We start from the raw sequence: 26,927 nt of genomic DNA, 5'->3' as shown, positions 1-26,927 counted from the left end.
GAACCACTCGGGTTTTCTATCGTCCACATTTCCATCTCTCCAACCACAACCAACCCATCCCTCTACGACAGTAAATTATTAGTACTAGCTATCGACAGAATAATAACGTGGAACGCACGTCTCCTTACCATCCAACACAAAGCCCGAAACCGAATAAAACTACTAAAACTACTAGCAGGCCGCAGCTGGGATCTACAGTCATGCTCATAAATTAAGGATAATTGCAGAATGTGGTGCCACACAACGTGGCACTACACAAAACTGGCGCTAACGGCATAGGCACATAGGGAACACATACGACACAGATCTGTAAGTCCATGGTGTTGGTGATAAGTTGAGAAAACCGTCCCACACTTGTGCTACAAAACGCCCCGACGTCAGTATGGGATATTTTCACCATTCACACGTACACAGGCCGCACAACTGGTTGGCATATTCTGGATCAGGTGGTCGAGCAGCTGCTGGGGTATAGCCTCCCATTCTTCCACCAGTGCATGTCGGAGCTCCTGAAGTGTCGTAGGCGTTTGAAGACGTGCAGCGATATGTTGACCGAGAGCATCCCAGACGTGATCGATGGGGTTTAGCTCTGCAGAACAGGCAGGCCACTCCATTCGCCTGATATCTTCTGCTTCAAGGTACTCCTCCACGATGGCAGCTCAGTGGGGCCGTGCATTATCATCCATCAGGAGGAAGGTGGGACCCACTGCATCCATGAAAAGCCGGACATACTGGTGCAAAATGACGTCCCGATACACCTGACCTGTTACAATTCCTCCGTCAAAGACATGCAGGGATGCACGCGCACCAATCATAACCCCTCTTCACACCATCAAACTACGACCTCCATACAGGTCCCTTTCAAGGACATTAAGAGGTTCCTGGTTCCTGGTTCACGTCAGATGAAAACCCGGCGAGAATGTTCAGACTATACCTTGACTCGTCCGTGAACATATTCTGGGACCACTGTTCCAATGACCATATACTGTGTTCTTGACACCAGGGGTCAGTGGAATTCACCTTGCAGGTCTCCGGGCGAATAAACCATGTCTGTTCAGTCGTCTGTAGACTGTGTGTTTGGAGACAACTGTTCCAGTGGCTGCGGCAAGATCCCGAGCAAGGCTGCCTGCAGTACTCTGTGGCCGCCTGCAGGCACTGATGGTGAGATATCGGTCTTCTCATGATGTTGTACACTGTGGACGTTCCGTACTTTAGCGCCTGGACACGTTCCCTGTCTGCTGGAATCGTTGGCATAACCTTGAGATTACAATTTGTGGCACACTGAGGGCCCGTGCTACTACCTGCTGTGTTTGACCAGCCTCCAGTCGCTCTAGTATTCTACCCCTCATAACGTCATCTATATGTGTTCTTTGAGCCATTTTTAACAGACAGTCCCCATTAGCAAGCCTGAAAACGTCTGCACACTTACTCGCTGCACCGTACTCTGAGACGCACCAACACACCTCTGCATATGTGGACTGCTGCCAGCGCCACCGTGCGACGACCGCAGGTCAAATGCACCGCATGGTCGTACCCCGAGGTGCTTTAAACCCCACCAGAGCGTTGTTTCACCATGTATCAGCATTATCTTTAATTTATGAGCATGAGTGTACATCCATCTGCCATTACCCTCACCTAAAAGTCCCTCATCCGCCCCATTATAACATACGACAAAGTAGCCTCGATCTCTGCCTCGCCTAAATTCTAAAAGTCCCTTGAAAACCTGGAAAGACATGCACTCCACCTCGTCTTCAGCATCCGCCTAACTCCCATCCTGTTCCAACTCATCCACCTTCCCACACGTTCTTCTCTTCCTAGAGCACATTCGGACCCGATACACTGATCACAAAACCCAGTTCCAGCACACAATTTCCCGGCCACTAATAACCAATCCAGGTACCCTGCAGCGCCACTACATCCACCTTCCATGGACCTCCATGCCTCTGCCATCCTCTCTCTCCGGAATTTTAACCAACTCCCACTCCTCAACGATGAAATCAATCCCGAAATATACCGCTCTTTACAGCTCTAATCACGACGCTTTACCTCACACCATCCTCTCATTTTCTCCGCTCCCTTCATGCACCTTGCTTACTTCTAGTCGCTACCTGCAGTTCTACACGGCCCCATAGTCATACTCACCTTTGCACCTTCATCATGAAAATTTTTTCATGTGACGCCCAGCTTCACCATTATACCATTGCATCATTCACATTCATCAATGGTAATATTTTAACTGGAATGTAAAATAATCAAACGAGTTTTAAAAACCATCAATACTTTCGATCTATGTGTATTTACAAAATACTTGTTTATTGTCACTCGTTTTCATGTAAAAATCGTCAGTATCGCCCACCTAAGTATTTTTTACAAAAACATTATTTGTCGTCACCTTTTATATACCTCAAAGATCTTTAAACACAGTTTATGCAACCTTTGGTTGAAGAGCGGTTTTTATATGCTGTCAGCCCGCCCCCGTTGTGAGGAATTGAAATAACACTAAGGAAAAAAATCGTGTTGCCAGCAGAGCTCAGTAAGTTGAACATGCAATGACACAGCGACGAACGTGTTGTTTACGTGCACAGCTGAGGCAGCTGTCTCGACCACACCGGAGACGAGTGATCGGCCGCTATCCTGGAGACGGATTTGACAAAGTCAGAAGGAACATAAAAAAAGATGTCTGGCGCGCGAACTCGGATTCGGAGAACGACTGCAGCACGGACTCAGTCGAAGAACCCATGGAATTAGAGGTCTCTGCCACGACCTCCAGATGCAAATGGAGTGACACATTTACCGTCAGCAAGGCACTTCACACTGCAGCAGAAAGCGACGGAGGATTTACAAAACTGCCACGGATGAAGCAGGCAAAACCGAGAAGTAGTTTGCAAACACCGTCGATAGCGACAAAAAATACGTTCGTCACATTGCAAGATGGTGACTCTGGTCCAGTTAGCAACGTAGCAGTGCTACAGCAGCAGCAGTATTCACGACAACAAACACAACAGCAGTTGCCACAGCAACAACAGCAGCGCCACCAGAAGATACCGTCTATTGTTCTCCTATATGCGGAAAACTGAAAGACCTTGTACGATTGGCTAAAACAGAATCTTCAACAACCTCTGCCAAACAAGCTGGGGGTGAAAGGTTGAAGCTGTTCTGTACTGTTACCGTCGATTATGTAACACTGATGATCATGGCGGAAATGAATAGCATCGTCACTTCCCACCACGAAACCGAAGATCATTAAAGAAGTTATAAGGGACGTTACAATAGCAATGGCTCGTGTCTACGTGAAGGAAGCACTTGAAGGCATGGGCTTCGCCACATCAGTTGACTATCAAAGGACTCCCTTACATTGAAGACCAACAGGAAAATCTTCGACGTGACGTGACTCTGTGCATTCATTTTCGGCTTGAAGGAGTTACAGCATGCATAGGACCATCGTAGAGTTTCAGGTGCCAGAGGAACCTACCATGTTGCCCGGCACTCCGTTGGTTGGTTGGTTGATCGGGAGAGGCGGCCAAACAGCGAGGTCATTGGTCCCATCGGATTAGGGAAGGAAGTTGGCCGTGCCTTTTCAAAGGGACCATCCCGGAATTTGCCTGAAGCGATTGAGGGAAATCACGGAAAACCTAAATCAGGATGGCCGGACGCGGGTTTGAACCGTCGTCCTGCAGAGTGCGAGTCCAGTGTGCTAACCACTATGCCACCTCGCTCAGTGCAGGCACTCCGCCAAGTCACCGAAGTGTGTGAAATGTAGCGACGGCCACGACAGTCGGGTATGCCCACAGTCAGAGAAAACTGCCACCAAGTGCTGCAACTGCGGCGCCCAGCGGCACAACTAGCTACAGAGGCTGCATCACGTACAAAAAAAACACGCCAGAGGGGCCTCGATCCGAAGACCTTGCAGCCCCGCGAACAGGCACGTCAAGCAGCTACTCCGCAGCCCAGCCTCCAGCGGGAACTACAACCGGATCGTTCACCTCTCCTGGAAGTTCAAGCCATCATAAAGGTGAATGGCGGACATGCCCCATATTAATGTTCACTAATAGGTGTCCAGATGCTTTTGATCGGACAGTGTATGGTGGTCTAACTACACATTTTACATCTGGTTGCCTCAGTAACAGGCCAGTCATGTAGAAAATGCTACCTGCATATATACAAAATCGTCACTCACTCGATTTAATATTTGCAAAAGCGCAATGCGCTTGTGCTCTGTCTCTCACTATCATTCGAGAGAGCTGACTTCAAAGTTGGCTAACTCAGCTGATAAACTTTCATGCTGACAAACATTTAAAAATCAGAAGATTCTCTCTAAGGCGACTTGGCGAGGGCATTTAGAGCAGGAACCCTTTATATCTATCTCAGAAAAGCCCAACTGTCTTGTCCGCGTCGTTTATGGACAGAATCAACAAACCTCATTCTCTTCAGTAAGAATCCCCTTTTCAAATTGAAATGGGAGGACACTCGTCGTTTGCAACAAAGAATCACGTTTGGTGCGGCACTGCCTGGTCAGAAAGGTTGAAGAGGTGCAGTGTACACCAGCACCAATAGCTGCCTTCAGATTAACATGGAAACCCACAGTGCACGATGTCAGGCAGGTACAGTCTGCTTCCAATGTTAGTGTGTACCGAGTGCGATAGCAACTGAAGTGGACTCTGTATCCAATGGTGCACTGACCTGTACCTCCAGTAGAGGGTGGCGACGGCGGCGGACAGCAGCAGGGCGCTGCCCGCCACGACGGCCATCACGCAGACGGCGCCGCAGCTGGCGCGGCTGCCGGACGCAGACACCAGCGCCACCGGGGACTCTGCAACCACACAACGCTCCCGTCACAGCGTGCAGGCCATCCGGGTGCGAGCAGAAACAGCACACCAATGTAACACGTTCATAGGGGAAAAAGGAGCTGGGCAAAATGAAGCGATACTACAGTAAAATCGTTTAGCATGATTGTCTGGGAGTCCCCAGAGGGCGGGTTCAGCCAACTGAATTGGAAAGGTGTTTTCTGTCCTTAGGCACCTTTAGTTCGCGAAGTGTGAAGTGTAGGTGATGGTAATGGGCGTTTGCGTGTAATGCGGTGTCAATAATTTGCTGAAAGATAATAAGAGATAATAAGATAATCAGAACAGCAACGATGAGGTAGCAAGTTTAATGCTGTGTTCACAGTGTCCGTTGCCGAACGTTACCTGATAACATCGGCCGACAGCTTGGTCACTGTGCGTCCGACTTCCTTTGGCAGTTTTCCACGGGATCGAGGTGGATGGGTTAGGATAGAATCTATTTTATGTATGAAGTAGGTTATACTGTATTTTAACCTCCAAGGACGGGATGGATTCCACGACGCCTCTGTGCTTGGAGACGAGTGCTGCAATGCGGCTTTTGCTATTGTAAGATGCATGTAAATGATCTGCATCTGTACCGGAACGAACGTGGCGAGTACTGTACACTGTCCTCAGTTACTGAAATTACGTCAACTTTTACGAATATACGAGATGAAGGGAAAAACATCACGCCACAATAGTTAAGTGACACCACTTCCCTTCTCTCACCAGCGATTAGCTTCAGAAGGGACCACCACCTTAGAAAATAACAGGCCATAATTGATGTATTTCATATTTATACACGTTTATTACGTAAATACGAGGGCGGTTCAGAAAGTAACCTCCGATTGGTCACAGTGCGGGTTGTGGGGGGAGTAGCGACGCCATCTGTGCGTTCACGCACTCAACAGGTCAGTCGGCATCAAGCCGTGGTCGAGTGAACGTCGTACCTGCGCTAGTTTAGTTTTTGTGGCAGTTTAAAATGTGTGCTGCAATAGAAAACCCCGCCAAATGTGAAGTGCGTGCTGTCATAAGGTTTTTTACAGCCAAAGGATATTCTGCAGCAGCTATTCATCGTGAGCTTTGTGCCGTGTACGGACCAAGAGTTATGAGTGAAGGAGTTGTCCGTGAATGGGTACGTTTATTTAAAAGTGGACGAGAAAACGTTCATGATGAAGAGAGGAGTGGTAGACCATCATTGGTGACTGACGAACTCGTTCAGACAGTTGATGCAAAAGTTCGTGAAAATCGACGTTTCTCAATGTCGGAGTTGTCTACTGGTTTTCCACAGATTTCTAAGACTCTCTTGTACGAGATAGTGACAGCAAGATTGGGTTACCGTAAGTTCTGTGCACGATGGGTGCCCAAAATTCTTACCGACCACCACAAAACTCAAAGAATGGCCTCTGCATTAGACTTTCTGTCACGTTATGAGGACGAAGGAGAACCATTGTTAAACAGAATCGTGACCGGTGACGAAACCTGGATTAAGTACGTGAAGAGATACGATAAGTGCCTCAATCGCTATGGAGACTATGTAGAAAAATAGTGCAAAGATGTAGTTGTAAGATGTATATATTAAAATATTTTTATTTAACTTGGTGTATTTTTTTAAATCAACCGGAGGTTACTTTCTGAACGGCCCTCGTATGTACTTTCAGTGATACACTGCACTAATATCTCTCCAAAACACGTTGTTCAGAGTGTGGTTTTTTATTCTACTATGGCAGAATGTGCGACTTCGGTCTGTAAAGTTCCTACCAATGAGGTTATGAGCACATAATGATTAATTTACGTGGTAAAAGTACATATTTCTGTTATATGATGCAAGGATAAAATTTGTACGTAAGTATTATCTAATTAATGAAAGATAAATTTGTGGTTTCACAGCAGCTCACTTTATGCTAAAGATGGTGAAAATTAATGCACTACCCGCTGGATATTCAGATAATCACATTCTAATTCACTTCACTGCTCTCTAAACACTTACCCAGTGGATTTGAGAAAGGAAGTAACAATATTTCTGGTGGCAGTATTATTTCAGATTGAGTATTGCTTGTAATAAAGAAAATCAATATTACAGCGTCAAAATTCGGTTTACAAAAAATTAAAAATTTCGTAGAACAGGTATTTGAGTACAAGAGTGAAAGTATTAGATTTTAAACTAATATTTAGAGAATCGTAAGTAACATGTAACATATCACATAAAAATTTTGAAACTGTACTTTTCAGAACGTGGTGTAAGCCTAATTATTAGAGAGATGTAATCGATAGATGTCAAACATCAAAGTATCACCTCTGGTTTTACTTGAACCAGAACTGCATTTTTAATGTGAGAACAGGATTTCTTAACAGACTTAGAATCACACCGCTACAAGTAGGGGCTTACTCGAAATCTGTCTTGCTGAATTTATTTCACATTGTGCAGGCATTCGTCAATTAACCTTCAATGACTGTCATTCAGTATACGTGTGAACGACAAAGTTTAGTGTCAGATACTCTTAACACTGAAAAGTCGAAAAACATACGTACACACGTTTGCAAACCACTTAACGTAACAGAACTTCATCCCACTTCCATAAAAACAACGCCAGTAAGCAGTAATAATAATTTGTAAACAGCTGATGTCCACCTACCACAACCCAAAAGGATCCACTACAGTAACTTTAAGCAGAAGATAAGCTATCCTTATTACCCGAAAAAATTATTTTTCTAGGCTATAATCCCACACCTAAAAAAGCTTTCCTGTCTCGTAGGGACCATGGCGAGTACTCTAAATTCTGTTCTCAGTTAGCGGAATAATCAGACAAGTTTTACGAAAATATGAGGTGACGGCAGAAACGTTCTGTTACATACTCGAGAAAATTCGTGGTGACCTTGAAATGCAAGTTATAAACACTCTGTTTCGCTTTATTTATTTAAAGTTGTGTCGACAGTGCAATTAAACTTCAGTGACTGTATTTACCACACAAGTGAAAGACAAACAAAGTGTAGCATAAGGTACTCTGAAACCTAATGCACCTTAAAGTGGAAACATACCGTACACCAAATTTGCAAACCACTTCATATTAATAGTATCAGTCCCTACTGGCGTAAAATGGCAGTAAGCAGTAATAATAATTTGCAGACAACTAATGACAACCTCCCACTAAAAACTCCCAGTAGAGTAGCTATAAGCATATAAGATAAGCCACCCTCTTCACTGGAACAAACTAATTTTTGAGGTTATAATTTATACGTAAAATTTCCAATAAAGATTTTGCCTATTTGAGGTTTCGAATAAACCTGCGATTTCAGTCAATAGATTCAAAACTATATCCCGATTATGATATTTTGATCCTCAGGATGCCACAAACTCACTCTTTTCTTCGACGAAACTTATCAGTTTCTCACGCTCCATGTTTCGTGTGCGAGAACGTCGGTCGATTTGACCGACGAAACCAAACTGATTTGAATTCCACCGATTGTCATCCGAAGACTGTGCGTTCGGGAGACAGGATCGGCTATAGTGTGACCGCATACGTAGTAGCGTACTGATTTGAACAGATCGGCCGTCTCCGGCCGATGTCGGTCGTCGGCGGAATCAACCGATGTCGGAGCCACTGTGACGCAGCCTAACGTCCCCATCAGGCGGAAGGACCAGCATCAACAGTGTCGCAAGCCATCACCTCATGAGACACTGCAGAGAGGTTTTTAACTTAATCCAGGACAATGGCGCAAAGACTGGTGATCATGGAGTTTGCGCCACCATTCCTCCTCTCCTCTCAGCCGTAAAGGCAAAGGTAAAATTGTCAGCAGAAGCAGCGTAGCCCGACAGTGCTTAACTTCAGTGATCTGACGCGAATTGGTGTATCCTTCTCGACACGGACCCTGACAATGGTGTGGTAAACACTGTGCCCAAGACGGCCGTTGTGGCCGATCGGTTCTAGGCGCTTCAGTCTGGAACCGCGCGACCGCTACGATCGCAGGTTCGAATCCTGCCTCGGGCATGGATGTGTGTGATGTCCTTAGGTTAGTTAGGTTTAATTAGTTCTAAGTTCTAGGCGACTGATGACCTCAGAAGTTAAGTCGCATAGTGCTCAGAGCCATTTGAACCATTTTGAACTGTGTCCGGGGTTTAGCGTCCCCAGTGCTAAATTACGAAAGGACTTGAAAAACAGTATTTATAAATTGAATAATATGTTTTTATCGTGTAGCCGTAAAATAATAATCTCTCTGTCCAAGTTTCAAATGCAAAGAAATAATTTATGACAAAATGATCTAAAGAGACGACAAGATACGCTCTTTTGTTAATTTTTTAGTCGTCTTGTCTTCCTCTTTTGTCTTGAATGTGTAGAGAGGGACATCTTGCGAGTGCTGGCAAATGTAAGCATATTTGTATGAGAATGAGATTTTCACTCTGCAGCGGAGTGTGCCCTGATATGAAACTTCGTGGCAGATTAAAACTGTGTGCCCGACCGAGACTCGAACTCGGGACCTTTACCTTTCGCGGGCAAGCGCTCTACCAACTGAGCTACAGAAGCACGACTCACGGCCGGTCTCATAGCTTTACTTCTGCCAGTATCTCGTCTCCTACCTTCCAAACTTTACAGAAGCTCTCCTGCGAACCTTGCAGAACTATCACTCCTGAAAGAAAGGATATTGCGGAGATATGGCTTAGCCACAGCCTGGGGGATGTTTCCAGAATGAGATTTTCACTCTGCAGCGGAGTGTGCGCTGATATGAAACTTCCTGGCAGATTAAAACTGTGTGCCCGACCGAGACTCGAACTCGGGACCTTTGCCTTTCGCGGGCAAGCGCTCTACCAACTGAGCTACCGAAGCACGACTCACGCCCGGTCTCACAGCTTTACTTCTGCCAGTATCTCGTCTCCTACCTTCCAAACCTTACAGAAGCTCTCCTGCGAACCTTGCAGAACTAGCACTCCTGAAAGAAAGGATATTGCGGAGTGTTTGTTACGCTATCATGTAATCATACAATAAAGGATCCTTCTTTCTATGTATTCACATTACATTACATTTGTCTATGTTAAGCATTTCACAAACAGGCATTTCACAAGCATTATTTCGACCAAAGTTGTTACCACCTGGCGTGACAGTGAGTTGTTGTGGTGTCCGCCGCCTCGTTGCCTCTGTACGTTTCATAACGTCTTCGTCAGCTAATCCACAATCACTGTGGTTATTGTACACAGAAGTCAAACGGTGATAAATTCGTCTACATCTACATCTACATCTACATCTGCATAGAGAATCCGAAGCCGTCGTACGGTGGGTCCTCGTATCGTAGGGTCGGAGGGCCTCGATCACAACGTCCGCAGGTTGTTCGAACGGTAGTCCGAAGACTTTCGTTTTGACACCGAAACCAGTAAGGTCAACGGTGACAGGTCCTACGATGCCGTCAGAGTGACAGAAGCATAGTCCACGGTGGGCCTTTGCGTGTAATTTTGTCACATGCCGCGTCGTCAACTATTTTCTCATAGACGGTTCTACTGACTAAGGACATGTGGATTACTATGATATCGTTCGGCAGTATCTTCGCTTCGTAGCGCTGGAATCATTCGACATCGAGCGCCTGGGGGCGGGAGAAATCGGCGCAAAATGTGAATCGCAGAATCGTTTTACGGTAGTTGTACTCCGGCGGCACGCGGTTACGGCCGCAGTAAACGCAAACAACGGCTAGCTGCGCCTGGCTGCCGAAGACAAATCACGTGTCCGCCTAAGGCAGAATGACCACTCAGCTATGGAGGCGGACATTTAGTAGCTAGTTATGGAGATATAGCCGATAAACTTATAATTCCGATCAGTAAATGTCGCAACCCTCCTCGAAATTTCGTTTTTGTACACTAACGAAACATAACCACAGATAGTTCCTGGATAGAAAGTAATAAAAAGGCGTATTAGGCAATCAATAACCTTAATTACATTTTTCCTGATGCATTATCATCTTTCTCCTAAATTCTGAAACACATTTAAGATGTAATAGTTTAAGATTCACTAGTACTGTCAACATCTTTATGTAGTTTTGTTTAGAAATTGACATAAACATTGTGTGTTACTGATGAAGCTTACATAGTGTGTGTGTGTGTGTGTGTGTGTGTGTGTGTGTGTGTGTGTGTGGTGTATGCTTTAGTATTTTTTAATAAATGACACAGACATTTTAGACGTCGAGAAACTGCAAGCTACAAAAGTATTGCCAATATCTTCCCATATTTTAAAGTGGAAATAATATTGACGTAAACATTGTGTGTTACTGATGAAGCTCACATATTTTTGATAAATAACACAGATATTTTATAGATGTCGAAATACTCAGGCTACACCAGGACTGCCAATATAATTACGTATTTTACCCAAGGAAATAGCAATGACAAAGGTTATGTGTCAGTTTACAGATTTTTGATGAGGCACATATATTATAGAATTGGATACAGTGTAAGCTGCACAAGTCTTGTCAATATCATTACATATTTCTAATAAATAATACAGGTCGCTCAGACACTTTGGAACATGGCGCCAATCTATGCAATTCAGATAGTTCGAATACTTTCGAACGTTACCATGATGGTGGCTCGTTTTAAGGGCTGTGATTGGGACTTCTCTCTCTCTCTCTCTCTCTCTCTCTCTCTCTCTCTCTCTCTCTCTCTATATATATATATATATATATATATATATATATATATATATATATATATATATATATATATATATATATATATATATCGCCAGTTGGCCCAATTGAAGGAAGGTAATGTTGACTTCGGTGCTTGTGTTGACATGCGACTCATTGCTCTACAGTACTAGCATCAAGCACATCAGTACGTAGCATCAACAGGTTAGTGTTCATCACGAACGTGGTTTTGCAGTCAGTGCAATGTTTACAAATGCGGAGTTGGCAGATGCCCATTTGATGTATGGATTAGCACGGGGAAATAGCCGTGGCGCGGTACGTTTGTTTCGAGACAGATTTCCAGAACGAAGGTGTCCCGACAGGAAGACGTTCGAAGCAATTGATCGGCGTCTTAGGGAGCACGGAACATTCCAGCCTATGACTCGCGACTGGGGAAGACCTAGAACGACGAGGAGAACTGCAATGGACGAGGCAATTCTTCGTGCAGTTGACGATAACCCTAATATCAGCCTCAGAGAAGTTGCTGCTGTACAAGGTAACGTTGACCCCGTCACTGTATGGAGAGTGCTACGGGAGAACCAGTTGTTTCCGTACCATGTACAGCGTGTGCAGGCACTATCAGCAGCTGATTGGCATCCACGGGTACACTTCTGCGAATGGTTCATCCAACAATGTGTCAATCCTCATTTCAGTGCAAATGTTCTCTTTACGGATGAGGTTTCATTCCAACGTGATAAAATTGTAAATTTTCACAATCAACACGTGTGGGCTGACGAGAATCCGCACGCAAATGTGCAATCACGTCATCAACACAGATTTTCTGTGAACGTTTGGGCAGGCATTGTTGGTGATGTCTTGATTGGGCTCCATGTTCTTCCATCTACACTCAACGGAGCACGTTATCATGATTTCATACGGGATACTCTACCTGTGCTGCTAGAACATGTGACTTTACAAGTACGACACAACATGTGGTTCTTGCACGATGGAGCTCCTGCACATTTCAGTCGAAGTGTTCGTACGCTTCTCAACAACAGATTTGGTGACCGATGGATTGGTAGAGGCGGACCAATTCCATGGCCTCCACGCTCTCCTGACCTCAACCCTCTTGATTTTCATTTATGGGGGCATTTGAAAGCTCTTGTCTACGCAACCCCGGTACCAAATGTAGAGACTCTTCGTGCTCGTATTGAGGACGGCTGTGATACAATACGCCATTCTCCAGGGCTGCATCAGCGCATCAGGGATTCCATGTGACGGAGGGTGGATGCATGTATCCTCGCTAACGGAGGACATTTTGAACATCTCCTGTAACAAAGTGTTTGAAGTCACGCTGGTACGTTCTGTTGCTGTGTGTTTCCATTCCATGATTAATGTGATTTGAAGAGAAGTAATAAAATGAGCTCTAACATGGAAAGTAAGCGTTTCCGGACACATGTCCACATGACATATTTTCTTTCTTTGTGTGTGAAGAATGTTTCCTGAAAGTTTGGCCGTGTGTGTGTGTTATGTGTTTTGTGTGTGTGTTTTTCGAAGTGAGACAAGTCCAGATTGACAAAGCTGTGCGTGTTTGCCCGTGAAAAACTAATCCGCTGCTCTCCTCGCCTCCAGCTGTAACAGATGGCGCAGATGTTGTGAAATTGCTAACGAGAACGGTATCATCCTCGAAGCAGGAAGCTCTCTGGATGGTTGTTTTATTTTAATGGCTGCTAAAATACTGGGCTTTGATTGGAGGAGAGCATCGGTTGGGTGTTTTTACATATATGTTCTCTCTTTGGCCAATTGGTGTGGCTTAAGATGGAATTGGAAAAAAATGTGATTGGACACTAAAATACTAGGCTGAGACTGGAAGATCTAAATATATGTGTGTTGTCTTGGAAGGTCTCTGATTGGCCTGCCTCCAAGAAATGGGCGTGGCTTATGAGGGATTAGGGATGTGATGATACCATAGAAGGGCACGTCATAAGTACCGTACAGTAAACATATCCATACCGAAAAATACTTCAGAATAAGCTTGACAATACTATATGTACTGTAAGCTGCAATGTTTTAAAAAAGAAGAATCTAAATGCTATATGAGTTTTCATTATCTATGGAAAGCACGAATGAACTTCTGTCCCAACAGACAGATCAGTAATAGTAAACTAAGACACTAATGAAAAAAACGGAAATGAAACTCTAAACACTCTTGTAATGGCAAACGATATTTTTACAGCAAATGCAAAAATTCAGTAGTGGTATCGGTAGTACGCCATGTTGTTATGTCGACTGAAATTCCTTCCCAATGTTTCAGAAAAAGTATCGGTGTTTCCTCCATAGAATAAGAAAACCGTTATTTTCAGAAGCTTCATACTTGTCTCGCTTCACAGGCAATTTTGTTGCCTTGGAGTTCGATCCTCATTAAGTTTTTGCCAAGACTTATCGATTTAGGAGTACCTGTCAATGGTGGTGTACGTCTTCAAATGCAATTTTACAAGGAAAAATCTGAAACCATTTAATCACGTGAGTTTGCAAGATTTTATTTTTTACTTTTCACTAAAATTTTTCAGTGAAAGACTATTCATATTACCTGTTGATATTTTTTATTTAATTGTATCCCAAATCATAGTGATTGCTTGTCGGTCACAATGTTAGGAGGTAATCACAATTCACAAAACCACTTCTCTGTTTGAATATTATCACGGTGTGGACAGATGGCGCAGAAGCTTAGGAAAGATAGCAAGATTGAACTGGCAATGGGACGCTCAAGATCGGCAGAAATGAAAGAACCTGCTGGAGTCCTATACCGCATGCCGACTCAAAGTGGTCACGTCACCAAGTGACTGAACTGGCTTTGTATATATCATACTCTAGCTAAGTACCCTGCGGTGCCCAGGTATGTGTTCTATTAGTACACATCCTGCTTCCCTACTCTGCCCATCTGCTGTGGCCCCTCAGTCTGTCCATCTCCTCCTCTGTTTTTCCTGTGTCCATCTTCTCTTCCTACTACTCTCTATGTCCATCTCGTTATCTCCCTTTTCTATTTCTTCCCCCTCCCCTCTTTATGTCCATCTCCTCCTACCCAATACCCGTGCCCATATCCTGCTTCCCTCTCTTGGTCTGTCCGTCTATTCCTCCCCTTCTCTCTCCACGTTGTAACTCCCCCAACCCAACAGAGTGTTACTGGTTCTTGCTTCCACTTTATTTCCGTCCAGATAGTAAATAATGTGTGTAACAAGTTTGGCTGAACTCAGTAAAATGGTTTTGGAGGAAATATGGAACCTACACACTTTTTTTTTCCTTTATTGAGATTCGATTCACCCCAAACGGGCAGGCTGGCAGCAACTTAGTACGCTGCTCTTCAGCCTACAGAATATTTTTTTTAAAAAATGAAGCTAATAAATAATAAAAGCAGGCGATAAAATCGGTGAATTAAATGGTAAAATGGCGGAAAATTGTGGAACTTAAAACATAAAACAAAGGGTTGGCGATGGTAATAAAGTACACAGGAAGCAGACAGGTAAAATAATAGACAGGCAATTAAAAAACATGGCGACAGTGTGGTTTCTGTTCGCAAGAAATATAAAATTCACACCCAGCGACAGCATGATATCTGTTCGCAACGCTTTGGAAAAGACGCACAACACTGAACACTCACTTGAACACTGCACTAAAAAGTTGGCACAAATATGACACACCACAGCTGAGGGCAGATGGGGGGAATCTGGACAGATGATGGGTAAGAAAAGTGGGAAGGAGAGGTAAAACGAAGTGGGGGGGGAGGAGGGGGGAAGGAGCCGACGGAGGACGAGGACTCATAAGAGGGGGGGGGGGGGGCTGGGCAGAAGCGAGAGGGAGTGGAGAAAGGCAGAGGAGGGGAATGCAAAAGGATTCGGGGGGGGGGGGGGGAAGAGAAGGGAGGCAGAGAGAGGATAGGTGGGGGAAAAAACAGGTTGGAAGGGGGGGGTGGGACCTACACACGTACACTCTTGCACTTTATATGGATACATGGTGTTTCAGAATCTCTATTACGATATGGGCTTCTAGGGCTTGTAGAGGATATTCAGTAGATGGTTTTGATAAGGAACCCGTGTCCGGAAACTTACCATTTGGTCGTAAAATACGAGGGGCCTTCAATAAGTAATGCAGCACGTCGTTTTCTCGGCCAGTTTCGGTTGAAGAAATGTGGAATTTGTTGTGGTACATAGTGGAATATTCCCGCTTCAGCCACTATAGTTTCACGAAGTTCCGATAGATGGCAGCACTATACGTAACCTCCAAAACGGCAGTGAAAGCATTACTTACTGAACACCCCTCGTAGTTTAAAGATAGGAAAAGCTGTGAGTTGGCACGGCCAGCTGCTCACCTGAGGACGGCGTGGCGGTGGTGGGGGAGTCGGTGGGCGCGGCGGTGGGGCGGGAGCCGGCGGCCGCCCCCGCGGTGCCGGCCTGCTGCGGCCTGCCGGCGTCCGTCTTGCACTTGCAGGATTCGGGGCGCGCGCCCCAGCACACGCCCACGCCGGCGCAGCTGTAGAGGCCGCGGCCCTGGCCGCCGATGCCGCTGGCGAACGACCGCCCTGCACACGGCACAGCCGGCGCTCACTTTCGCGGTGTATACTACCGTACCCTGTCCAAAATTACTTTAGCATTGACGGTGGTGAAAGGCTGCCGTGGCGTAAGGTTTACGAGGAATGCATGGCCGGCATTCAGCCAATCCTACGGCTCCTGTAACCACAGCAAACACCAGCAGTTGCCAAACTGTCACCTCAACCACTACTGCACTTCTCATTAGCACTAGGCTGTCCTGTCGTATAGTTCACTGCGCAGTGAGATCTTTGTTTTTGCTATTTCTTAAGCAGGAGTCCCCAACAAAATTTTCTCGAGGACCCCCTCATCGAGCATGATTGGTACCTTGGCATGTCACAGTATGAAGTTCCTAAAAAAGCCAAATGAAGAGTCTTTTTATACATTTTCTATTATTGGTACTTAGAAAAAACATTGACATATTCATTATTGAAAAAAATATTGAGCTTAAAACTTTTTCAATTTAGCCATCATTGTTACTGTTAAATTTTGATTATTGCTCAAAATCTTTGTCTTCAAATCTGGGTGTTTAGTATAACAAACACCTTAAAAAAATAAAAATTGAGTATGATCCGAAAATGACAGGAAAAATTAAAACTGAACGTATTGGTCGTCAAAGTGTACTACACTTGAATGAGTAGACATGTGTGAAAAATAAGAAAACACTAATTTCATACAAGATATTATTTATTAGAAAAAATACAGTTACAACAGAGTACTCCATCAGTATACAGTTAGTTTTAATTTTCAGTTCTTAATGTGATCAGTTCAATCTGACCTTTGTGCCCATTATTTCTGAAATATTGGGTTCCAAACTTGAAACTTTCACTCTGAAATCCGACCGCATGTCGGGCCGGTTCCTATATTTGTTTTTCATGAAACACATGGAAGAAAATGCTTGCCCACACCGATACGTGGTTGCAAATTGAAGGATCTTTTTCATTGCCTTATCTCCAAGTTTCTTGTAGTCCTTGCGTGCTGATGCCCAGAAGTCTGTAATTTTATCACCGATGTGTAAAGTGACTGTCAGTTGTCAGCTGCAAGGAGGCAGCGCGCGCAGTCTAACGGCATACAGCAGAACTATTTGCCTCTAAGTCTAGTTTTGCGCTAGAGTGTGCTAGTGTCAGTTGGCTCTAGGAAGACGCTAGACGCAGAAGTTAGCGTTCGCTAAAGCTCTACTCATGCAAAAAGCGGCCAAAACAAAAAATCTGTTATCATACACCTTGCGGGCCCCTCTGGCATAGCTCGCGCACCCCTTGGGGTCCGCGGACCACCTGTTGGGAACCACTGTCTTACAGTTTTGATGTTAATGTTTTGTTTGTAAGCCGGCCGAAGTGGCCGCGCGGTTCTGGCGCTGCAGTCTGGAACCGCGAGACCGCTACGGTCGCAGGTTCGAATCCTGCCTCGGGCATGGATGTGTGTGATGTCCTTAGGTTAGTTAGGTTTAACTAGTTCTAAGTTCTAGGGGACTAATGACCTCAGCAGTTGAGTCCCATAGTGCTCAGAGCCATTTGAACCATTTTTTTTGTTTGTAAAATGTAAACTTACACTGCCGGAAGTATCACAGTTAATGAGATGTTCCAGGCTGTTATGCCGTGGTCGAATGAATTTCACACTTAAACACAACGTTTCGTCTCCATCTGTGGAGGCTATTTTCAGGGGGGATCGTAGTTTATTTGAGTGTTCGATTCACACCCTGGTTCACAGTAGTGAAGTGGCGTGACGTCACATGCTTTGAATACCCGAGCGAAATTGTCCGTTGCCGGTTGCTGTCGTGTGCTGTTGCTGTCACCCTATGATGGAAGACAGGTACACATCTTCTTCAGTATCGGGATCCAGATGTCATTCAATTTCACGCCCTCCTGTTTCCTATTAAAATTCATGGGTGATTAACTATCTCTGTGTCTTATTAATTCTACTGTAGTCAGTATCGAGTCAGGGTCTGAATTCTGCACTCAAAGAAGCTACGATCCCCCTTCAAAACATCGGCCACAGATGGGGATGAAAAGTTGGGCATTAATGTGAAACACATTCGACCATGGAATAAGAGCCAAGTACATTTTGTTCATTGTGACATTTCCGGCCGTAAACGTTTACATTTTACAAGAAGAATTTTTCCTCTGTTAATTTTCCTGTGAAGATCGATTTTGTACCTATCCCATGACTGATATTTTATCCGTGTTCTCCACCGAGTCTGAACATAACGACCTCTCTCTCATTTTCTGTGCCAAGCAGCGGCCGTTGTATAACATGCCCCACGATACGCGATCGAGAGCAATGTGTGACCAAATGTGCCCTAGCTCTCATTATAGACTGTTATAAATCTGCATTTATAAATATTGCCTCATTAGAAAGCTATGTGGTAAAGAATCAAAATGTTCTTACCATCAATCGTTATGTACTTTCCCCAATGCCACGAATGTATGAACCTAAACCAGCTCAAGCTAGCTAATGTGTTGCAGCTTTGAGAACAGAATCTGAGTCTGTAGAATGTTGGCCACGCAGTCCATCCTTCATAGGTTCAAAGAGATGGAAGTCAGAAGGTTACTACATCAGGACTGTGTGTGGGATGTCGCATGACTGTCCAGCAAAATTTGTCAGTGCGTCACATAATCAAAAAAATGTGCGACTGACCTTATCATGCTGTAAGCAGTAGTTCGACTTCTTCTCTTGCATGACAAGAAATGTGGGCTTTTAGTGTGGCCTGCATCGTCTTGTAATCTTTTGAAAAGAGGGCTGTTTTAGTCTCCGAGATGTCCAGTAGAACCAAACCTTGCCTAAGTCTTAAGACTGTGCATATCACTTTGCCTGCGGATAGTTGTGTCATGAACCTCATATTAGCTGGAGAATTCCCATGGTGGATGTGTACCAGTCTTCGACCACAGGGCGATAGCAACTACGCGCTCGGGTATTCAAAATATGTGATGTCACACTACTGTGTGGAAGCACGCGTAACGGAATTTCGCTGTCAGTAGAGAGTCAGAGTGTGTATCGGACACTCAAAGAAGCTACGACCTCTCTTGAAAATGTCATCCGCAGATGGGGACGAACGTTGGGTTTAAATGTGAAATCCAATCGACCGTGGCATAGTAGGTCGGAACATTTTATTAATTGTGAAGGTTTTATTCATTATTATTGTTGTTGTATGACAGTGAACAATATCAGAAGGCACTTCGACAAATGCTATTCAGTGGTGAAGTTCGATGTCGCTCTCTTAGCCAGGGCATTGCCGTATGAGGCCAGTCGAGAGAAATGGTTTGGCCATTACGTGCCCACACCGCCAACAATTGTTCATGCTAATGCTTCCAACTATTCTGTTATTGTTGATCAGAGGCCTACCATGGTAAAAGGAAAATCGGAGACTATTGGTTAGCATCACATATACGCCACAGTAGTATTAATAAGAAAAATTTTACGTTGCCACCAATAATAATAAAAGATACGCTGTCTGCAATCAAACCATACAGCAAATCAGTTGTTTGTATACTCAATTCAGGAAAGTACGAGGAAGTCATCACCCATATGCACCGCATCATGGGAAGAGCTTCGCACAATTAAATTATTTAACAAAAGTCGTCATAAGAAATGATCACGTCATTAAGAAAGGACAGTGACAGTGTGACAACTGTGATAGCGTCAGCACAGTTTTTCCATTTTTATCCTAGAAAAGATGCTTGGAAGATTCAACTGAATCTTTGGTGTGAGCTTTTGATGTACGTGCTTAGCGAACTTAAGTTTTCACAGGTTTTGACTATTAATAACAAGGCTGGGATTAGCTACTGATTCCGAATGAAATTCATCTCGGGAACTCAGTACACAAAGAAATCCCACTCACAGTTTGAATTATAAGTATTGTAATACTGAGGTAATCTATTTTCCATTCTGCCTTCCAAATCGACGACAAGGTTTCTTTTTACCTCAGTTTTTCGTTATGTTACAAATAAGAAGAAAGTTTGATCATAAAACGGCGAGTGACCGCTGACGTTTTCACGCGAGAAAGCAGCATTATTCCTCAAATATTTAACTCAACTTATCTCGTGTTAGAGATCTTCAATAGAATTCTAGTTTGGAGCGAATGATAATATGATGACGTATTATTAAGATATCGTTTGCTTTATATCTTGACTTAAATTCAACAAGAAAAGATTTCCCCACAAGTCCAAAATTCTGTAAAATCGCCGCCAGGATACGCATTTTCTTAAACTTCCCATATATTATCTTAAAATTTTGTTACCGCAAATATCACTGAAAAGAAATGTAGTACAGCTCTTCGAATAGACACTTGACGTCAGTTAGATCTCTGTACATCAAATAGCTTCCGAGTTTGAACGAGCGGAATGAAATGTTAGGTTATGTTCATGTTTTGGCCAGGACGTGGCATATGGTCCACGCCTCCACGTCACTACTAAAGTAATCTCGAACACACTGTAGAGACTGTCCCACGGGGACCGGTCAATATTAGACGATGTAGAGGAACGGTCATTGGAAGCAGAAAAACCTTGTAAGCATCGTGCTCTAAAGTGCCTAGCTTAAGAGCTATGAGTACTTGTGCAGTACAACATATGTGTTTCTCAGGAGCGAAGATGAACAAGTTCTCATAGCTCTTAAGGTATTCATTTTAGAGCCCAATGTTTATAGGAACTTTTTGCTTCCAATGATCGTTCCTATCATATCCCTGAATGTTGACTGTTCGTCCTTTAGAATGCACAATGCGCCATTTTCAACGCTTTCGAAATTCCTGATCTTTTACCGTTCCCACACGTTGGTTGACGTATTCTAAATTTACCAAGGAGACGAGATAACCGTGGCGGGTCACGGGACAGGACGGAATGAACACGCAGTTACCAAAATATTTAGGATCACTGCAGGAAATACACTAACTGAAAGCAATTATTACTTGCTAGAAAACGAAGGCAATGATATACTCCTGGGCAACAGTTGAAGTAATACCGCCTTACAGCAAAGCATATACCAATAAAAGCAAAACTACTAAGGAATAAGCTTTCTTAAACACTATTATTAAGTATACACACAAATAACCTACGATAGTCTTAGAAACATAGTTGACTCACTACTATTAGACCAGCAAAGTAGATTTGGGAAGGAAAAATCTTTTAGTGACAATGTTACGGTAATAATTCAGGTGATGCTGAAGGCATTAGATTAGAAAAATTGAACACTGAATGCAGTAGATGAGTTTTACTATTTCTGCAGCCAAATAACAGGTGGTAGCCGAATTAGAGAGGATGTAAAATTGAAACTTGCTAAACCAGAAAAAGCGTTTCTGAAACAGAGGTTTTTACTAATATCTAATACAAATTTATCTGTAAGGAAGTATTTTCTGAAGTTTTTTTATTTACAGTGAAGCTTTTAGGGAAGTGAAATGTAGACGATACTTTTTTTTGCACAGTAAGAGAATAGAAGCGTTTGAACTGTAGTGCTACAAAAGAACGCTGAATTAGAGGATAGAGTAATTAATGAGCAGGTACTGAATCAAATTGGGAAAAAAAGAAATTATGGTTCGATTTGACTAAAAGAAGGGATCATCAGTGTAAACATGTTCAAATGGATGCACATTGAATCAGTTACGCAAAATGAAGAGGCTTCAATAGGATAAAGTAGCGTGCAGAACTGCATCGAACATAGGTCTCGACTAGGACTGTTGACATTTTTAAAAATATCCGGAATCCGATATATCGATATGTAAAAGATATCGTTACCGAGTGACGGCTGAAGAATCGATATATGGACGGAAGAAAATATCGACCTACCGGCCTACGAAAAACATCGGCTGCACACTGTAAATATACTGCCGGTTTTAAAACTGTGTGTTTAAGTGTCTATTTATTATTAGATACATAACAAGCTAGCAGCCTGCTTATCCCCCTTAGAGCAAGAATTGAAAGGAAAACGATGCACGTTCACTCTCAGCGATAACCACTTTGCTTAAAATGGTAACTGCATCTAAGTGACACAATGAAAGGTGTCCGATGGGTCTGTCATTCGGTTTCGTCACATATTGTATTTGTCCGGAATATTTCATCTTGACTTCCCTAGTTTTTCATGTCTGCAAACGTGCCGTTTCCGTTAGTAGCACCGAGTGCCGATTATGTCATCATTTCCTCTCATACGTCTCCACCCACTGCAAAGACTCATCTTGTTGTTTAGAGTTTCGTTCATCATTTTCAGCAACTTTTTTTGAAGAATTCCGATATGAAAAAATAGCACACATGTTAAAAATTGTTTTTTAAGGCAACTGGTATGCTGTCGGAAATCTTGTTGTTCCATTCACACAGCCACCCACCAGTGCAGTCGAACTTGTGCTTTCTGCCACCTATACTTGCTTCACACAGTCAAAGAGACAGACTGGACTTGATGAAAGCTCAAAAAGTAGTAAGACACCTTTTTTTGTTTGTGAGAAGTTCCTATGGGATCAAACAGCTGACGTCATCGATCTCTAGGCTTGCACACTACGTAATCTGTCTAACATAAACTAACTTACGCTAAGGATAACACACACACCCATGCCCGAGGGAGGACTCGAACCTCCGACGGGCAGAGCCGCGCGAACCGTGGCAAGGTGGCCAAGCCTGCGCGGCTACCTCGCGCGGGTAAGACACCTTCACACAGCGAAAGTAAAATTATGTTACACTACAATTTCAAAAGAACAATTTCAAATATTTACCGAAAATTGCGAAAAAAATATAATATGAAATAAAAATATTGGCTCTCAGTATTGCCTTTTCGATATCGATATATTGGGAAAAATAATGTCACCGAAATATATAGGTACTCTTTGGAAAATATCTATATATCGACATTTTATCAGCAGCCCTAGTTCCGACTGGAAACCACAACAACAAAAACAACAACAACGAAAGAAGCAATACAAAAGAGGAGGGTGTTGAAAATGAAAACGCGAGACTTTTCGACGAGTTAGCCGACATATTTTATGCCATATTTTAGCAAGACAAGTGTACTCCAGGCACTTAATACGAAATGTTGAAAGCCTATGTAAACAAACAAAAATCATAAGAAACACGAGAAGAAGTAAGACTGCACCATAACAATAGGAGTAGCTCATCGTCTACACTCTACTATTGACGTAACCAAAGAAAATCTAAGCCAACCATGCAATAAAAATAGGATCATATAACTGGATAAACATCAAGATATAAGTTGACGACAAAATAATTTTACAATAGATGGGGGATGATCAACAAGGAGCAATTCTTTGCCTAGGCCAGATACGCAAAGGTTACAGTTTCAATATTTCTCACAGAACTACCAACAAAAAATTGTGGCTCTTAAGGGAAATAATGTTAAATGGTAATGCTTTGGAAAAAGTTTTCGGTTTTAACTTCTTAGGTTGTGAGGTAAGATACCACCTGAAAATGATATGCTCAATAAATTTTACAAATATCAAATGATCCGTGCTACAGCACAAAGAATGCTAGGCAAACAAGTGCGGAAGGAAACAAAAATAAAATTTGATAAAGTGATGGCTACAACTGTTTTGACATACGGCTCAGAAGCGTGGAAAATAAGAACGCAAAGTAAAACAACATTATAATTAAAGTGCAGCTACTCACAAATGTCCAGTATTGGCTGTAATTACCATGTTGTAGCGGAATTTAGTAGATATGCTAATACATTAATGTGGCACTGATTTAGGCTGGAAAAAAAATTAGTTCCAGCTTTGACCATCAGTTGCAAATCTGGTGCTGTACAACACCTCGTCAACGTTTCCATTGCTCACACTGAGCAGATTGTGTAAATGGCGCTCAATAATGTAATCAATATTACGGCTTTCTCTCTTGTTTGATCTATTGTGCCTGCATCTCATTCCTAATCCCTTACATATGAAAACATGTCTGTGCGTCTTCCTTGCATTCACAGCGCCAGAATTACGCCCGGTGGCCAAAATAAGAACTAATTTTTTCCAATATAAATCAAAATCTACCAAGTTTCGCTGCCGTACGATAATTACAGCGCACACTGGTTCTCTGTGAGTAACTGCACTTTGATTATAGCCACGCGGCACATGTATAAGCCACTGGAATGAAATCTTTGAGACAAACGAAGAATCACCAAGGTCTTGCTCACTGCTAGATATTTTTTCAGAGGTGATGGTCAACACGTTGGTACGCCTTCGAGGCAAAGCGCGTGGCGGCTGTACTCACTGACGCAGTCCTGAGGACAGAGGGCAGAGATGTTCTCCAGCGGGTCGCAGAAGCCGTCCGGACAGTGGCGGACATCTGGCGTGCAGGTGGCGTAGTGGGGGATCAGCTCCGTCGAGAAGTTGGCCTTTGCGCCCCGCCACGCGCAACCGCCAAGCGGCGCCACCTCGGGACGCGCCGTGGAGTTCCTGCCCTCGCTGTAACAGGGAGCAGGACGCTGCACTGCCGGCCAGGCAGGGAAGGCAGCAGGCGCCATGCAAAATGTGTGCTGATATTCACATGGAACACTCCGCAGCATCCGCCCTCAAAACAAGTTTGAGAGGCTCCATGTGACGGGCCGTAAAGTGATATTTTAATTCTGTTGTCGTCATGGTAGTCTTTTCGTTTTAACCTACTCGTGTAGTAGTGGAAATTTATGATGGTATGGGTTAAATATTAATTGTTATTTATTGTAATGTCACTTAAACTGAGGTGACAGAAGACGTGGGGTACCTCCTAATACTGTACCTGACCTCCTTTTGCCCGCATAGCGCAGAAGCTCGAGGTGGCGGGGACTCAAGTCGTTCGAAACCGCTGCAGAAATATTGACCCATGCTGCCTCTATAGCTGTCCACAGATGCTATAATACTGCCGGCGCAGGGAGTTGTGCACGAATTGACCTCTCTGTTTTGTAACGGAAATGTTCGATGGGGGCCGACCGAAGTGGCCGAGCGGTTCTAGGCACTACAGTCTGGAACCGCACGACAGCTACGGTCGCAGATTCGAATCCTGCCTCGGGCATGGATGTGTGTGATGTCCTTAGGTTAGTTGGGTTGAAGTAGTTCTAAGTTCTAGGGGACTGATGACCTCAGCAGTTAAGTTCCATAGTGCTCAGAGCCATTTGAACCATTTGTTCGACGGGTCTCATCTTGAGATACCTGTGTGGCCAAATCATTCACCTGAACTGTCCAGAATATTCTTCAAATCTATCGCGCACAACTGTGGCTGGTGGCATGGCTCATTGTTATCCATAAAAATTCCATCGTTGTTTGGAAACATGAAGTCCATGAATGGCCGCAAACGGTCTCCAAGTAACCGAAAATAACCATTTCCAGTCAATGATCAGGTCAGTTGGGTCAGAGGGCCCAGTCCATTCCATGTAAAGACAGCCCGCACCATTACGGAGCTATCACCAGCTTGTAGAGTGCCTTGTTGACAACTTAGTTCCATGGCTTCGTGTGATCTACGCCACACTCGAGCTGTACAATCAGCTTTTATCAACCGAAACAGGAGCTCATCTGATGAGGCAACTGTTTTTCAGTCGTCTAGGGTCCAGCCGATGCGGTCACCAGTCCAGGAGAGCCACTGCTGGCGATGTCACACTGTTAGCGAATGCACTCGCATCGGTCGTCTACTGCCACAGCACATTAACGCCAAATTTCGCCGCACTTTCCTACAAGATACGTTCGTCGCGCATCCCACATCGACTTGAGTTGTCATTGCGCGCAGTACTGCTTGTGTGTCAGCACTGACAACTCTGCCCGCATCTCGTGGTCGTGCGGTAGCGTTCTCGCTTCCCACGCCCGGGTTCCCGGGTTCGATTCCCGGCGGGGTCAGGGATTTTCTCTGCCTCGTGATGGCTGGGTGTTGTGTGCTGTCCTTAGGTTAGTTAGGTTTAAGTAGTTCTAAGTTCTAGGGGACTTATGACCACAGCAGTTGAGTCCCATAGTGCTCAGCGCCATTTGAACCATTTGAACCACTGACAACTCTACGCAAACGCCGCTGCTCTCAGTCGTTAAGTGAAGGCCGTCGACCACTGAGTTGTACCTGGTGAGAAGTAATGTCAGAAATGCGGTATTCCCGGTACATTCTTGACACTGTGGATCTCAAGATACTGAATTCCCGATGGATTTCCGAAATTGATGCTCGCTGCATCTAGCTCCAACTACATTCCACGTTCAGAGTCTGTTAATTCCTGTCGTGCGGCTCTGATCACGTCGGAAATCTTTCCACATGAATCACCTGAGTACAAATGACTGCTCCCCCAATGCAGTGCCCTTTCACACCTTGCGTACGCGGTACTACAGCCAACTGTATATCTGCATATCGCTATCGCATGACTTTTGTCACCCCAGTCTACATGTGTCTATATTCAATAAGTTGCAGAATGCCGATGCAGAAGCAAAATCATTTATTCACGCCTCGAACGGCAAAGAAAATAATGACATCGGTGGCGCGCAGCAGTAGCAATTCGAGCGGCGAAGGTGCAACGATAGTCGCAACCGGCCACAAGAAGAAGCGAGAACGGTCTTCTGAAATAATGACTTAATTGTTAAAATGGTATCGCTTTACGTTTGTCTGTGTAAATGATTCCAAAATGGTTTAACGTTGATCTTAAGGTCAGTTTCAGAGAGGTAGTTATCGTGGAGAAGTCGTGTTGAGCAGCCACCACTGGAACAGTAAGCGACGTGCTGACAGTTACAGTAAGCTGCAGTGGTGATAGTCACAGCGGAGTTGTAATACTCGCGGTAATCGCAGTGTTTGACAAGTTACAGCTCAGAGCAATTACTGGCTCGAGATGGTTGCTTTGTTCTGCCAGTGAAATACTGTCTACTGTTTCCCATTGTGAATCAAAGAATTACTACTAAGGCAGATCTGGCTATGTAATGGTATAGAGGAGGCTTTAAGATTTTATTGGACGTGGAAGTTTTTTCTTATGGAAACTGTATGGAGATCAAGTATTTACTGTAACTGAATTTCAG

General features: G+C 44.0%; 1 protein-coding gene across 1 annotated transcript in view; it reads right to left on the bottom strand.

The window, feature by feature from the left end:
- LOC126234508 (proto-oncogene tyrosine-protein kinase receptor Ret-like) overlaps window positions 1-26,927 on the bottom strand; it is a 141,164-nt gene that overhangs the window by 87,507 nt on the left and 26,730 nt on the right. The window contains exons 3-5 of the mRNA XM_049943202.1: window positions 24,190-24,383; window positions 15,790-15,999; window positions 4,678-4,807 (exon numbers count right to left, since the gene is read on the bottom strand). Of these exons, the coding sequence (XP_049799159.1) occupies window positions 4,678-4,807; window positions 15,790-15,999; window positions 24,190-24,383 (534 nt within the window). The remainder of the gene's footprint in view (window positions 1-4,677; window positions 4,808-15,789; window positions 16,000-24,189; window positions 24,384-26,927) is intronic.

The sequence above is a fragment of the Schistocerca nitens genome, chromosome 2, assembly GCF_023898315.1.
Source record: "Schistocerca nitens isolate TAMUIC-IGC-003100 chromosome 2, iqSchNite1.1, whole genome shotgun sequence".
NCBI classification, from domain to species: domain Eukaryota; kingdom Metazoa; phylum Arthropoda; class Insecta; order Orthoptera; family Acrididae; genus Schistocerca; species Schistocerca nitens.
Note: the sequence above shows the minus strand (reverse complement) of the source record. Positions and strands in the feature narration are given on the sequence as shown.